Genomic DNA, 16,548 nt, shown 5'->3' on the forward strand with positions numbered 1-16,548 from the left:
AGATCATCAAGTCCAACAGTTAACCAAACACTGGCATTGAATCATGTCCCTAAGCACCACATATATGTATCTTTTAAACATCTCCAGGGATGGTGACTCAGTCACTTCCCTGGCAGCCTGTTCCAGTGCCTGTCAACTCCTTCTGTGAAAAAATAAAAATAAAATAAATAAATATTTATATTTATATTTATATTTATATTTATATTTATATTTATATTTATATTTATATTTATATTTATATTTATATTTATATTTATATTTATATTTATATTTATATTTATATTTATATTTATTTAAATACTGGAGAGATTAGCAAATATATATATATATATTTCTAATGTTAAATCTAAACCCTTTCTGGGTGCAACTTGAGGCCATTGCCTCTTGTCTTATCACTTGCTACTTGGGAGAAGAGACCAACACCCCCCATGGTACAACCTCCTTTCAGATAGTTGTAGAATTCAGGTCACAATCCCAGCACATCATGACAGTGAGGGAAAGGACGGCCAGGCTTTTCCTGATGGACCGTCTACCAAATTCAGCATTTCTCTGAAAGACCCTGCTCTGAAGTAAGGACACGGGGTAAGTCCACAGAGATGACTGCCAGTGTGAGTGTGAGCATCTCGTTTGGCAAGCTGCTATGACTTGTACTGGACATGCTGATCTTGGCCAAAGAGAAAACAGTTAATAATTACTTTTGTTTATTTTGATCAAACACCTGGGACTGGTTCCTCTACTGGCATAAACTGATAGGGCTTCACTGCTCACAGCAAAACTTTCCTCTGAATGCCACCTAGTAAAAATGAACAAAGTGCTCATTGAAAGCAGTGGAAATTTTGCTAGGAAAAATACTGGAGAGATTAGTAAAACCCTACTATCTGCTGCACTAACAAGGTTAGGGGGTTTGTTGTTGTATGGTTTTGTTTGCTAAAAAAAGAAAGTCATGCTTCCTGTCTATATTTGCACCATTCTGTTAATTTTGTACTTTTCTCTCCCTTTCAGTAAATATGTTTTTCAGGAAGTTGCATATGAAGGCTTTGATCACATCATCTGTGTTGTGTCACTACATGTCTGCATGGGCTGAAATCATTACGGCCTTTGAGAGATCTGAATGTGCAATTCAGATCACAAATTTCCTGCAAGAATGGAGGGACGCGATTGTCACCTAGTCAAGGCCACTTTAGGTACCATTACAAATCCTCTGCTGCCCTCCTATGGCCATTGTACATATTGCCATCTGATAAAAAGCCTATAGTTTTGCTTTTGAAGCATCTCAAAATGTAGGTACAGGGGGCTGTCTTTCTCGTTCACTTCATATTACAACATATGCTAAGATACCAGAAGGGAAAAATAGGGACATAATCTGCAAATGGATTATACGAAGCCGAATTGATAGTGATTTTGACATCCTAACAGGGTTGTTTATCCTGATCGTCAAGTTCCCACTGGAGCCTTTCAGCTCCTTTTAATCTCTGCATGAATAGAAGAGGATATGCCTCTGAATAAACTCACAACCTCTTCTCTGGATTCACTTTTAGCCATCAAAATACAGCCCAAAGTGATAGAGCCATTCCAAGAAGTAATAGCAACTAGTCAAAAGCAAACCAGTATGAGACCTTCATGTCATCTCTCACCTTATTTCAGCAATATTCAGCAAATGCTCTCTGTCCACAGAATCCCAGCAGCTGCACAGACACCTTTTTTTCCCAAGGAATCACACCGTGGCTACAAGTGCCCCCCTCACTGAGCCTATCTGTAGCAGGCAATGGAAAATGGACTTCTCTGTAGTCAGGATGAGGCCGTTACACTTTCTCTTGGCTCTTTTTTCCATGCAAAAGAGTTGTCAGAGGCCATGTGACTTCGCAGGTAACTCGCTGCCCTTTATTGGGAAGGGTGATGGAAAGCAGCTACTAGAGAGAGGTTAGTCTCAGTATTGAATTTGTATTGATAGACTCATTCTGAGTTTACCTAATGTAAACAGTTCAACACAGTGCCACTCTGCATTGGTGTAAAGGTAGGACTGTCAGCACAGTATTAGAAACCAGGGGGAGCTGAGAAGAGAGATAGTTACGTTATCTCGGTTTCCAGATGGGATCCCAACCTACCCTGCATTTCTATGTTGGCTTTATCAGAGCTCTGCACTTCTATAAAAGTGCTTTTTAAGCTCTTGGTGAAGGCACGTTCTCCACTTCATTCTGACACATCACTCCTTGGGAGACAGCCACTTTAAACTTCTCCAAACCAGAATTTTCAGCCTTTTTGCAAGAACAAGAACACCAGATGCCTCGGAATTAAGAGAATTATCAAGGTGAAGGTCATGTGCACCAGCTGGAGTTGGTGCAACCAGACCCTGCCTTATGGATTGTGGGCACACTTCTACCAGTAAATTGTCTGGATTGATTAATGACTTCTGAATTGCCGTAAGAATCTGGTGAATGATCTTTTGTTGAAGAATTGCCATGAAAACCTGAGTGCAAGTTACAAACTGCAGAATTTTCCAGTTCAAGAAAAAAGGGAAAGAAGCAGATATAAATGACCTCTGCTTGAGCAAAATGTCCTTTACAGTGTCTCAGGTGGACTCTAGGATGCCAGTGGTGCTGGCCAGCCTTCTGTTGCTGATCTCCTCACAAATGCTGGTAAAGGGGGTAAACATTGTTCTTTATTTGAAATGGTGAAATTGCTTATCCCACTGAATAAACTCTTTTTTTTTTTAATCACTTGAAACATGTTCTTTAAGTGCCTTTGGGTTCAGTTTCAACTCTTCTGCTTTCAATTGCTCTGTTCCATTTCTTATCTATCCTAATTTCTTTTAACCACTTGATCGGAAATTTCCTCTCGTTTGGAGCCAGATGGTTTCCTAGGGTGTTTTTGTGAGTAGATCTCTCAGACTTGTTCCTCTCCTTTTCCAGCTTGTCTCAACCATGGCTCTGAAAAAATCTATGTGTTGTTGGATGGAATAGTGACAACATTGTTCTATTTCTTGTGACTGCCTTTTAGCTTTCCCTTAAAACAATTATGGTATCATGGAAAAATAAACTGGATCCATGTATAATTTATGGACCAGTATAGCTTCAGAGGCTAAGAAAAGTATCAATTGGTTATGTGTCTAGAATGTCTCTCTGAAATTAAGTGAATATCTACTTGTAGAACTCAACTACCCACTGACTACAGTACTTCACAAGTCCACTAGGAGCTCAAAAAGCAGAAATACCACAATTCACATAATTTCTTATCACACCAGTTCTTATTAATTAGAAATGCTAGAAACATATCATTAGTGTGTCGTTTCATAGGCAGAATATATTACAGTTTATTTTTGTGTTATAGCATCCAGTTGCATAAATCCTTACTCATGTGTTTAATGTTAATTTACATGACAAGTCTAACTGGCTTCACCAAGACAAACTGGACCAACAAAAGTTTTGACATATTGTTACTATACTGTCCTCTACTGAACATCGTTCTCTGGAGCCAAAACATGTCTGAGATGTGTGGCAAGACAGGAAGAAGAAGTTGACCTCTGAGAGTGTTCAGGCTGCATGGGCCCTAGCGCATGGTTTTGCTTATTCTTTCCCTCTTCAAAACTGCTTATTAATCGTGAGCAGGATATTGAAATAAATATAGCATGGGTTTGTCCCGCAGGGTCTGTACCATCACGCTCTGAAGTTTTTACTGCTTTTGAAGTTTTAATGCCACTGCTTCATATCAGAAAAGAACTCTGGCATCCTGTCTGACATGTGCCTGAGGTGGGGCTTGGATTGTAACCTGAGGTTGCTGAGGAAGGTCTTGTCAAAGATGCCTACCTGCTGTGCTTGCTCTGCTAATCATGACAAAGAGGCAATAAGAGGATAAGGAAAAATTTGGCTTTCATCCACAGAGATACACAAGAAGTTCACATTTCCGATACTAACCTTAATTTGCTTCTGTGTTGCAGGCTGTGTCCCACCTTATGATGGATATGTCTCTGCATTCCTTTGATGACCAGTATCTGGGATGCAGAGAGCAGATGATTGAAGAACTGGAACAAGGAGACTATTTCCAAGAGGAAATAGCTGCTAACAAGGACTATTTGAGTCTCTGGAAGAAGGCTCAGGAGGCTTTGTTAAAAAGCCCTGTAGGTCTTCTGAGGGAGATGCATGAGAGCCATGCCATAGTCCTCATGGCTTACACCATGAACTCTTCCCTGCACTCTGAGCTCAACTGGGCCACATCTACAGCAGGAAGCTCTCCAGAGAACTACAGACATAACTTCAGTTTCAAATATTTTCACTTTTACCTAACGACTGCTATCCAGATAATGAAGCAGTGGCAGAGCAGCAAGGAGAGCATGGAGAATCCTAAGTGCTACCGAGTGCACAGGGGTGTAAAGGACTTATACATCGAGGCCGCGGTAGGCAGCAGAGTGCGATTTGGTCGTTTCACCTCCACCTCCCGCCTCTGGAATGAAGCCCAGAGGTTTGGGAATGAGACTTTGTTCACAGTGACCACTTGCCTGGGAGCAGCCGTGCAAGGCTTTTCTTACCACACATCTGAGAAGGAAGTCCTCATTCCCCCATATGAGGTATTCTTTGTCAAAAGCTTCTTTCGGTCACAGCATGGTAACCGGCTGCATCTGCATTCCGTGGGGAACTACAGCAAGTACCACTGCCAGCTTGTGGAAGGTATTGTACATAGCCCTTCATGCAGGAGCTTGCAGGACAGTCTAATCTCAAGTGCCCCAAAAAGACCTCACCAGCTGCACCTACATGGGTCCATGTTCAAGGCCCAATCTGTAGCTTGCCCACTGTGCTCACCTGTGACAGCCACATGACCCAGTTTTTACCTGTTTGTTGTGAAACCTGGGAGCACTCCACAGCTCAATAAAGGTGAATCCACCTGATACATGTGAGGTCTTAGGGTTCTTTGCAGCCTCCATTTATCCCATCTGCCATGGCAAGGATGTCATAGGACATGTGCTTTTGTGTCCCTAGCATTCCTTTTGCAAGGGCAGATGAGATTTGCTGGCAGCTTAAATTCAGATAGCGGTGTTTCCTGTGACAGAAGGGAGGAAGGGCTTCCTTTGGTAAAGCACACTGTGAGTTCCATGGCTACAGAGATAACCCTCTGCTGGAAGACATCACTGGGCCTGTTCCACACCCCTGTCCTTCTGTGAGTCCACCACCAATATGGGACTCTTGTTTTTGTGTCTATGGACAATAGTGCATGAATGCAAACTTTGAGTACAAAACTATCATTCAGGAATGAGAGTTTTTGCCCGGACCTAAGCCAAAGTAGCAAGTAGACTTGAGAAAATGGCTTTTATGGGCAAAGTCTGTGTTAGTGAGTGCAGGAAGCTTTAGGCAGCCAAAAGAGCTCTAAATGACTACTCTCTTGACTTTCTTTCAGCTTCAAGAAGCAAGAACAGTGGTTCCACTGCCCTCGCCTTTGCTGTTCTTCCTAGTGTACTTGGAGTTTTCATCTGCTTGGCCCACAATGACTGATTCTCTGGCTGCATTCAGATATATACACTGCAATAGCAGGCAAGAATTCACAGGAAATCAGTGTCTGGAGTTTGCGCTGTTACACAAGGTTCAACCCTGCCTTTGCTTTCAGCTGCAGCTCTCCAGCTGACACTGGAACATTCAGCCTGCTTCATCAAAACAGACATTCTCTGGACCTGTTCAGGTAGGAGGGTAGTTATCTATGGACTTTCCGAAGAGAAGGTTAGTGACAGCCTTCACTATAGGTAGCTTTTCCTTAGACATTCAGGAAAGACACATAGGGACTTTGGACTCTACAGATCTCTTAGTACCTTTATTTTTAGCAAGGAAGAGTCTGTCTGTGGGATGCAAAAGGCACCATGGTGGTAAAGTTGAGTGGATAACTGTGCAGCCTCGCATATCTCCTTTGAGTGCAGGGTCCCAGGGGACAGTAAAGTCTGTGGCTGTTGCATAGTGGCCTTTCCCCGCTGCCTGACCCCATGCATCAAAGCCAGAGCTCTCATCTCAGGCTGACTCTCTGCATCTCACACATGTGGGACAGAAGCATAAAGCTGCTTTGAGAGATGGAACTTAGCTGGAGAGGATCAGGAGACTTGTCAGGCTTCAGCTTTCATGTTTGACTTCAGCACTTCTGAAAAATCAGGCAGATCCTGCGTTCATAATAGTCCTCTAATGGCTGCTGAATACCATCTGGTCAGTTCACGCTGAAGTGAAGGACAGCCTGTGGAGCCTGCTGCTGTCTTCATGGGTGCTGGATGTGACTGAAATTCGTTTACCTGCCATTCTACTTTGCCAGTCTACAATGTCTAATGCTGGAGGTTGAATCAACATCAAACTGGAGCTGGAATTTCTGATTTATCTATAGACTCCTCTCATTTTTATGTGTTCATTTAGCACTTCTGGAGCCTTAGACACCCAAGGCAGAACAGGTATGAAGTTCTCCCATCTTCAAAAAATAACAGTGTAGAAATGATAAGAAATGTTTTCTGCCTGCAATTCCCCTTTCCAAGGTGTCTTGCTTGCTGCTTCACCCCTGGTCTCTCACCTCCACTGATGCTAGTTCTGGGCTGAGGCTACTGTCGGAGAGGTTATCTCACTGCTCAAAGGAGACTAGTCATGGTGATTTAGGTTTTCAGTGGAGTCAACAAATAATTGAACTGAAACTCACTGACACATTTCACAAATGACCCCAGCTTTCAGTCACTGCTGATCTTGGAAGGAAGCTGGAGCTCTGTATTCACCATCCCCTGTCTGAAATGGTAAACAAGAAGTTAGCTATCCAAGTGCTTGCCCAGGCAGCTAAAAAAGATTTAATACACAACTATTTTACTATTAGGTTGTTTTCTATCTATATGTCATGTTACTTTCTCGTTGCTCTTGGTTTACCAGTTATTTCAAATAACTTGTCAGAGCTTGATTTTGACCCCTAGATGCTCAAAGATACTAAGCCCATATTTCAAAAAAGAATGAAAAGATTAGAAGCAGCTGCTGCAGATACCTCTTGTATGTGTGTTCAAACATGCTTAAACTCTTTCCTGCGTCAGAAAAACAGGAATCAAGATGGATTTCTGACACATCAGCACATTTACGTCTCTTGCTTCTTATCTGTTATTTCTAGCATGCAGGCTTGAAGTGTTTTGACAAAGGCTTGGAATATGTCACAAGGTGGCTTCAGCACCCTGAAAGCCTCCTCTAAACACTCAGCTGCTATTCTCAAGCTTTTCTTTATGGATCTGTGTCCTTGAAGGATAGCCTGTAGGAAAGCGAGTGTAGAGGAGGAGGGTAGAGAACGAAGCTTGAGTTGTTGTGATGTTCCACTCGAGGAGGAGCTGCCATCTGTGGTACCTGGTGTCTCATTTTCTTGCAGCATCTTCATAATATCAGCATAGTCCATGAGAAGTTCTGATACTCGGAGAGATAAGGCAGGTGAACTCAACTGACCAATAGCAGACTCTACTGTGTCAGGGACACGGTCATGTTTCAACATCACTGCAACAAGTACACACTTGATGCTGTCTACAACCCCCTTGTAACTCTCATAAAGTTCCTTTACTGCGGTGACCTTGTCCTGTAGGGAGGTGATGTGACCAGCAATCTTAGCATATAAACGGTGGCTGATGCTTTCCTCTACATCTTTGTCTTTTGTTTCCATGCTGGCTTGCATATCTTTCAAAGCATTAACAAGGAGTTGCAGATTCTCTCTAATGCTGAAGTTTTCTTTCACTGCCAAGGTGGGGAAACTGGTGCCAAGATGCATATTGAGGAGTTGTAATATCGTGTTGGTTGAAGAGACATAGATGTGCACTAAGTCATACAGATTCTGGCAGGCTGTGGCCAGCCTTTCTTTATCACTTTGAAAACCAAGGCGAGCTAACATTTCTGAAGTGAGGTCTGACTCTGAAAACAGAAGAAATTCAGAAGACAAAGGGGGATAAAACTGGATGTATTTTCAGCTATAATGATACATTTCTGAAATCAATATTACAAATTATCAACCCACCTGACCCACCCTCCTCCAAGACATTACAATTAGAAATAAACAGAAAAAGCTCTTTGTCAGCCTTCTCAGGGGTCTTACCAAGCAGGCCAGCAAAATATGGTGCAAACAGCTGCAAGTATCTTTACTCTTATGGCTGCGGGAAGTGTGACTCTGGCCTGCAGCATGCAATCTGAAAAGCAATAGAGGTGCTGTAAGTGAATTGTTCTTGCCTGTTTATTGGTAAATTTATGGGAGTCCTAGCAAACAATCTACTTTACGTCATCCTTAGAACTAAAATCCTTCAGTTTGTATTATATGTACTGGTGGGTCTACACAGAATTAAACTAATATTCTGGGGAGGGGGGAATACACACAGCAAAGTCAAATGCATCAGACATCTACATTCAAGAGGCAAAGCAATTGAAGACTGAGTCCTGCAATGTTTTCAGGCTACAGTTTCCTGTGATGTGACCCATATCTGTCAGTTCATACAGCAGCTAGATGTGGCAAACACCCCTTGATAGGTGGAAGAACATTCTCTTTGCTTGGGCTCCATATTGCTACCATATTGACTGCTAAGGAAGTTATGTCCTTCGGCTTGCATCTAAGAGGCCAGCTGCAGGCACAATCCTGGGATGCATGACACACAGCTGCTGTTGTTGCCTTTGCTTGTGCCAGAGCTCTGGAAAGCCAGACTGGTTGCAGCAGACATTTCATCAGCTATTGCTGTGGTTAGATGTGCAGTCAGATGTCTTCAAGCAGTTACAACTTCCCATCCCACTTCATATTTTCAAAGATTTTTCTCTCAGTGCTCAGATCAACCTTCTGCCTCTTACTCTTTTCCCTTCACATAGCGAAAGCAGGGTGAATTGTGTGAAATGACAAAACTGATTTTAACCTTCACTGCTGTTCATCCAGAGCTGGCTCTGGGGCTCCACACCACTTCTTCGACTCACATGCCATCAGAGGAGAGGACCTGGCAAATTGCAGCAAAGAAGGGTGACAGGCACTCCACATGAAGTCCTTCCCTCGAACTAAATAGGTCTGAAACAACCGCTATTAATCTTCCCTAAATACCCAGAGTAAAGTAGGAACAAAACAGCTTGCTTATTGTTTAAACGATTTTCTGTCATGTTCCAAATGATAGACACTCTAGAAGAGAAGAATTTTCATTCACTGCAAACGTTGAAAACCTGTAATCAGTTTCCAGCCTATAGAATGTGACATAGAGATAGCTGCCAGCCTGGTCAATTAAATTCAGTCCAGTAACTGGAAGAAATATTTCAGGACTATATGGTATTCTCAGTTAATAATGGGAGTCATGACTAATTGACGATTGCAGAAGTTCATTAGTTTTCTCTCTCAGCTCATCTTTGCCTACAGTTCTGAAAACAAAGGGAGTTTGGTACTCTGGTTCCGGGTTCAACACAATAGCTCAGCTTTCAGGGGAAAATAAGCTGGCAATTGCAGAGTGCTCATTTTATGCTTGATCTTTTCCTTTCATCTGAGAACTCAATCATTCTCTACTGGGGAGGCAGCATTCATGACCAGAAACTAGTGATCTGTCTTTCTGAGGATCAGAGCATGAAAGATGTACAGCTTGGATGAAGGCAAGAAGTACAAGTTTGTCTTGCTGTGACAGATAAATTTTGTTTTTACTGTCTGTGGTGTCTATTATTGTGGCATGTATACCTTGTAATTTTCTATTTGTGTAGGACTGTTGAGCTTTTCTTCCATAATTCGCAAATGTACAAAAGCAGTCATGGCAACAATTCATAGGAAAAGCTGCAAGTATTAGTGTTTATTCTTTATACTTATGAACAATAGAGATTTATATATCCCAGCACAAAACCTAATCCTGTATCTGTATGAATTAAAAGTGCTATCCTACATGTTTTATGTCCTGAGACCAGCAAACAACACCATTCCCTTTCAGCCATGGCTGTAGGAACCTGTGGTGGTACCTTTGTCATGGGCAGAGGGCTTCATGCTGTACCTATTCTCTCCAGGAACAGAAGGCCTTTGGAGGATCTAGCAAGTGGAAACCAGCATGAAATAAACTGAAAACTGTTAAAATAGGAAGGAAGGGGAAATGAGGAAGAAAAAAAAAAGGACGAATCTGGGTAAACATCATACAATAGAATTAATGACAAGCAGGCAGGCAACAGGACCCAGCTGAAGCCCAGCTCTGGATCCCTAACTCATCACATGCTGCTGGAAACCACCAGAGGAACACGGGAAAGAAGGTGTAGTCATCATTCCACACACATTTCAACTGACTGCAGGAGCACTCAGACAAAATCAGGTAGGCAGTCTAAATGTTTGATTAGAAAAGCTTATAGAGAAAATCTCCCTGGAGCTGGAGAAATGGTCAGAAATATGGAAATGTATGTGGCCTGCCTAACTCTAGAAAGCAAAAGTGAAAACTAGTAAAAGTGCTAATGTGAGGAGTAAGAGGTAATTTTAGAATTAAGAGACATAAAAATAGAGCAATAATGCATAAAGAATAGATACTTAACACCTGTCTATTACATAAAATGTTTGTCGAAGTGCTGTTGCTCTCAGAGTAATTTGTCCTCTCAGTTTCTACAAATCAGAAAAAACAAATGATCTTTCAACACAGCATCACTGGAATGGAAAGGTTCTAATATCACACTGAGTCCGAGAGCAAGACAGCAACATCCCTGAGGCAGGACTGATATGAAATCATACTTTGCCTTGGCATGGTTTTATGTTTCCTGACAATCACAAATCTTTACTGTATACGTACTTTGTTCCCTTCAGCTTGAAGAAAGAGAAGGATGTGTTGAAGAGTTTATTCTCTTGACAGATCTACAAGGTAAGTGGCTGAAAAAAATGTACTGTACTGTGCAAAATGTTGTGGAAAAGATCGTCTTCAGACTGGCTTGTATTTCAATACCGAGACTAAAAGGTGGCTATGGGACTGTTGAAATCATTCTGTTTTTCTACAGTGATCTTGTGGAGGAGGGTGTGTTTAGTAAAATACAGCTGGGTCAGTGTCAGATGATTTGCAGTTAGCAGATAACACAAGAACTACAAAGGACCAAAATGACACAAAGGTATAATTTAAGAAGAAAAATCTAGTTAGTCTCCTACACAAAACTATTTGTAGCTATAACTGTGATACATAGGCACCAGTAGCAACAAGAGATTTATCTTGAAAAAATGCGAAGCTTTGCATAAAAGTGGTCCAGATTTGTGATAAGAAGGCCAAGAATGTAAAAATATCAACAAATAAGCTAGTCATCCTACTCATTCGAAGTCTGCCCCTGTTGCAAAGTAAGGCAGATGCATGTAAGTCAAAATCATGCTAAAGCATTTTTGCTTTGCAGCTGGAAGTGGCACAGAGTTAATTACAGAAGCTGAGTGATGAGGAGTGACTCCATGATCACTGGTAACTCAGTCACTTTGGACTCTGCATATTGATATGCAGGTGATGAGGGAAAATGCATTAAATATGCCCTTTTGCTGACAAACCAGTGATGGCTCAGAGAATAATGGTGACCATAATGATTAGACACAAGTGTTTGGTGTGGGGAGTGGGAATTAAATAAGTTAAATTTTGTCCTCTGGTATGTGCAGTGATAATGCAGGGTCAGATTCTGCCCAGTCATGTCCTAGGAGCTTGGTGAGCACCCACTGGTGTTAGTCTGCAGCTGTGTGGTTTTTAATGAACGAAAAAAACAATGGGGAATTCAGTATTAGGGAAATGAGTAAGCAGTGAAGGAGGAGGGGTTAAATATCAGGGAAGAAAACACAGTGGGAGACGTGTACAAGGTGGTATAGGTTAGGATGTGCTTATTATAGATAATTTTACCATTCTCTATGAGTTCCCAAGTGTGAGTTTATTAGTATAAGCACAGAGTATTTATACAATAACATTTTCACTTGAATGTGAGTAGAAATATGCTACACTGGCATAAAAAACTCTTACGATGCTACAGGCTGTGCCCACTCCACTGGTCAACATAGTTGTTTAAAAATCAGATGCCACTAATTGAAAATAGAAGGCTGATACAAAAGTGTGTCTAGAACAGGCCATTCATTTCCAGAGCTTATTTTAGATTCTGATGATTAAATGAGATTGTTCTGGTTTTCAGTGAACTAGTTCAGCTTCTACCATCTTCAGTTTCCAAGGTGTTGAATGACACATATTCATTTTACCAATTTCCTAATTACATATTTGTTAGCTATTTTTGTTGCTCTGAATATATTCAACATCTCATAAAGTCCTTTTCCAATCATTTGGCTAAAGATCCCAAACAAGAATTAAGGTTTATATATTTATGAGTTATGCTTTGGGATTTGACTTTCTGAGTATAAGGAGAATCAGTGAGATAGAGACAAAGGACATTTCATTGCTCTTTAAGGGCAAGGGTTGTGGGTGTTGAGTAGAGTAAGAGTTTTCTTTTCTTTCTTGAAGAAGCCTATTTCTGAAGAATGGCGCTGAGTGACCTCTTTTACCCAGACAACCCAAAAAGACGGCAAGAACTGATCCATCTGCACCAGGAATTGCTCAGCTGTATGTCCATGAATTTCCATGCAACAAATGAGCTGGCTGGAGTGCTGAATGAACACCTGGGCTGTACCCTTACCCGCATTCAGATGAGAGAAAGCAGCACTGTCAAGGAAAACTGTGACATTATCATTCAAGCGATGAGTGAGATTCAGCATCAGGTACAGAAGATTGATAGTGACATGAAGGAAAAGCTGGAACCTGTGCTGTACCAGAAACTGTATAACATCAAAGAGCCTGAGCTGGAGAAAATTGCAATAGCTCAGAAAGTTTTTTCCATTGTTCTTGGAGAAGCGACTTCAACAGCTGGGATGGTAGCTATCAAATTACTCAGCTCCGATCTTATAATTCTCACTGTGAGCAAGCTTGTCAGCCTCCTTGCACAGATCGGGGCATCTGTTCTTGGAGGAATCAGCATCACCATTCTTGGGCTCGGCATTGAAATGATCCTCCACGCAATCCTGGGAGCCGTGGAGAGGAATCAGCTTCTGGAAGCTGTGAGAAGCTATGAGAAGCACCTGGCTGAGTTTAAAGCAGCCTCAGAAAAGTACCAGTGTGCCATACGTGAAGTGACTTCTTTGGTGAGAAAGCAGGTTCAGTGAATGAAGTTGAAGTTCTGTGAATGAAATTGGAGTTCTCTCATCTGCTGTGACAGCAGCTGCAGCAGCTACACCTGCAGAAGCCTTTTTGATTCATTTTGGTAAATGGCTTTTTTTCTTATTAGTGGCAGCAGAGCAAGAGATGTGACAGAGCAGGGAATTGGCACTGAAATATATGAATACAGAACTGGTTTATAGGTGCTTCTGGGAGACAATGCTTCAAACACTTTGCACCTTTCCTTCAGCTGTTTTCTGGAATGCGCTGTAGACGAACTGTGTAATTCATACTAGTGACAATAATATTCACTGCTGGAACAGTAGTGGTGAGAAAGTGTGATTTTTCTCTTACTGTGTTTCTATATCAAAGACAACAACATAGTGAGAGAAAACAATGTCAACAAGGCAGTCCATGTCATCATCTGGAGGGCTCGTCAGGATGGCTGTTGTTGCTAAACTCTGAGTGTGGATTAGGGCTAAATTCCTGTTCATGGAAGTGCTTACAAGGACTAGCTGAAGAATATTTAACTGCTATTTCCTGTCCCATCCCTGCCTAAGGAGCCAGTTAAGATCTTCTTTAAATAAACTTTAATCCCAGTAGATTATCAGGTAAGAGAAGCACGAGCCTACAGAAAAACACACACAACTGAGAGAAAAGGGCTGTAGTGTTCCAGGCACGCTTGGCTGTGAATAACCTCTTTTGCTCAGTAATGACCAGCTCTTGCCAACCCAAAGGTTGTTATTCCTGTGCAATATTGCTGCTCTGTTGGTTGAAATGGGATTATACACATGTACAAGTGTCTGTAGGATTACAGCCCCATTAATGCACTAAATTTATTTTCACGTGCTTTACCCAGTCTCACCAATGCGGGAGTGCCAAAAACATACTCAGATTCTGCATTTCAAAATATGCTACAAAATATCCTTATTTTTCAGATTTTAAAAACTAAGCTGGAAGGAAGAACATGATTTGCAGTCTCTTGCTCTGTTTTGCTGTTGTTGGCTTTTTTTGCTTTGATCTTTGGGAAAAAAAAAAAAAAAGAATGAATAAAAATGTACCTGAATGAGATCTGTCTTTCCTGTACTCATGTTGTTTGTTTGTTTGTTTTAAAAAAATAAATCTTAAAAAAATAATGAAAAAAAGTTTAAAATCTTCATTATAGATGCAATTTATAAATCATTTTTTATATCCATGATAGACTAACCTGGTAGAATTGTGTATAGATTCCTTTTTTAGTACCAGATTCCCCCATAGTAAAAGCATAATCAAATTCATAGCTTATTAACATTCAATATTAGATTATTGTAACTAGATTGTGTGTTTGAAAAAGAGATGGGTAAGATTACAAAAGATAAGCTCTCCATTGGTTTCATAACCCTTCATGTGAGTCAGAAAAGGCAATTCAGAAGAGGCTGCCTTGCCTCACATGAGGTGCTGTGGTGGGTGACATGGTGACCTGAGGCACAATTTCTCCAAGATGTGATGTCTCCTGACGCAAGTGGCCCTCAGTTTTGAGGTACCTGTTTAAGAGACTGTCAATCAGCAGAACAACAATATTTGAGTGTTGGAGGGGCAGGAGTTCCTGGATCCTTTTGAGTTTCTGTGTGCAAATGTACATTGCAATTTAGGAAGAAAAAACACCAGCTTGGTACATACCTTTGCAACATTACTAGTTGCTGCTGTATGAGAATATTGGAGTCAAATAAAACCAAATCTGTTGAACTTTTCAGGCAGTTTGTCCACATTGTCTTGAAAGCAAATTCTAAGTAGTGTCAGGGGAAGGGGGATATGCAAAAAGAAACATAAAGATACAAAATTTCTATTCACCTTTTCATACATCCTTGTTTCTGGTGGGCCTAAAGGAAAGCTGGCTTGCCGTCAGCGGCAGGTGTTGCAGATGTCCTCATGCCCATGAGATGTTGGAAGATGTTGAAGATGCAGAGGCAGGCAGGTGGCAGCCTGTCCCTCTGCTTATGAGATTGGAAGCTCTGAGGTCACCGAGGCTGCGTCAGTGTCCCCAGACAGCTGGGAGATCTGCCCATGACGTCATAAAGGGGCATGGGAACATCCAGCCCTAACAAGGTGGTTTCGAGATTAAAAACCTGCCGATCAGCTTGTGACCCTCCCAAACTCTTTTCCCCCCAACTCCAGCAGTAATAAAGTTGATGGGATTGACTTGCAGTACTGAGAGTTATACAGGGTGTTTCGGGAAGATGGACCCAATTCCAAATCACAATATCTCTGTAACCAGGAACACACACAAAAACTCTTACCACTTGAAAGGGTGGGGCATGGAGTTTCACCTAATCACTGCTAGATGCCTCTCCAGCCACACAAACAGCCCCTGGCACTCTGTTGTTTGCAAGATGGCAACCCCACAACACAAGGTGTTTTGCGTTCTGCAGTTCAGGAGGACTGAATCCACAATTGTGGTGCAGCATGCGACTTGATAACTCACTAAACCATTTGCAAATTTTTGTGTAACATGTTGCCATTGCGAAATACACTGGTTTGAAATTTGGCCAATCTTTTTCAAACACCCTGTATACTTGAAGTGAGAGCAGCATGCATGTAACCAGAGGCTCTTTAGGCAATGAAGTAGAACAGTTTCTACCAGGTGTCCACCAGCCTCTGCAAGGCTGGTCACCAGTTTTCTGCGGGGGCTTCTGTGGCACAAGGAAAATTTAGGGAAATGTTGAAGTGGAGAAATAAACTTAACATCAGAGTCAATTATACTGTTAAGCGGTGTTCTATATTTTATCAGCGTTGGGGAACACTGGGGATAATCCTCCATAAGTGCTCCAAAGATTTGATGTTCTTGCATTGCTTATATTCACATAATTATTACATATGCATTACAATTTTTGAAAATTTTGGCATACAATGCAAATTTCTGTGCTAAGAAATAATTGATGATGTTAGTTATAATTGTTTAGTTTCTTAGTCACATCTACTAATTATTAGTTAAATATAAACTAAGCACTCTGCTTCTAAACAATGTATCACTTAATCTTCTGTCTCCCTCCTGTCATGCAGAAGGATCTAAAACTTGAAAAATATCCCCTCATTTTGCAGGTGGTCAGAAAGCATTTATCATGTCATTTGGTTAATGATGGGTATGTCTTTTATAACTTAATCACAGTATACATTGATTTGGCAGCTTCTCTTCAATGTAGGGAATGACAAGTAACAACATAGATCCTCGGGCCCTGCTGGGGCCCAACTAACTCTCCTGTTCTCTTCATACGGCTGCAGTTGCCTGACAAACATCATCCATTTCTCCAGCAGTTCCTGGAGAACAGCAGCCAGCACACAAGCCCGGCAGGGGGCTGCCAGCGCCCTCACAGGGGAGCAGCGCTGTCGTCACCCAACAATAAGCTCAAATAACATCTGAGTCTACCAGGAGCTCCTGCTCTCTTGCCCTTTTGCCTTTATTCCCCACAGAAAATAAATCA

The 16,548-nt window shown here is 41.6% G+C and overlaps 2 protein-coding genes and 1 long non-coding RNA gene across 4 annotated transcripts; 2 read left to right on the forward strand and 1 right to left on the reverse strand.

Annotated features, from left to right (window-relative positions):
• Nucleotides 1–1,205: 1,205 nt before the first annotated feature.
• Nucleotides 1,206–14,235, forward strand: ART4 (ADP-ribosyltransferase 4 (inactive) (Dombrock blood group)). Of its 2 annotated transcripts, none has more exons than XM_065044799.1 (5): nucleotides 1,206–2,645; nucleotides 3,935–4,661; nucleotides 5,386–10,264; nucleotides 10,744–10,798; nucleotides 12,404–14,235. In XM_065044799.1, the coding sequence occupies exons 1-3, from the start codon at nucleotides 2,553–2,555 to the stop codon at nucleotides 5,478–5,480; spliced, it is 915 nt and encodes a 304-aa protein (XP_064900871.1). In that variant the 5' UTR covers nucleotides 1,206–2,552; the 3' UTR covers nucleotides 5,481–10,264; nucleotides 10,744–10,798; nucleotides 12,404–14,235. The 2 variants fall into 2 exon arrangements, with proteins under 2 accessions (XP_064900871.1, XP_064900874.1); XM_065044802.1 differs by having other exon boundaries at nucleotides 1,207–2,636.
• On the reverse strand, nucleotides 7,653–15,142 carry LOC110356229 (uncharacterized). The gene is made up of 3 exons (XR_010468781.1): nucleotides 14,921–15,142; nucleotides 8,059–8,149; nucleotides 7,653–7,877 (listed from the first exon to the last, which is right to left on the reverse strand). It is a non-coding gene; the product is annotated as an uncharacterized LOC110356229 (long non-coding RNA).
• Nucleotides 12,421–14,235, forward strand: SMCO3 (single-pass membrane protein with coiled-coil domains 3). The gene has a single exon (XM_065044823.1). The coding sequence runs from the start codon at nucleotides 12,421–12,423 to the stop codon at nucleotides 13,096–13,098; it is 678 nt and encodes a 225-aa protein (XP_064900895.1). The 3' UTR covers nucleotides 13,099–14,235.
• Nucleotides 15,143–16,548: the final 1,406 nt, after the last annotated feature.

Source organism: Columba livia, chromosome 1 (assembly GCF_036013475.1).
Source record: "Columba livia isolate bColLiv1 breed racing homer chromosome 1, bColLiv1.pat.W.v2, whole genome shotgun sequence".
Lineage (NCBI taxonomy): Eukaryota > Metazoa > Chordata > Aves > Columbiformes > Columbidae > Columba > Columba livia.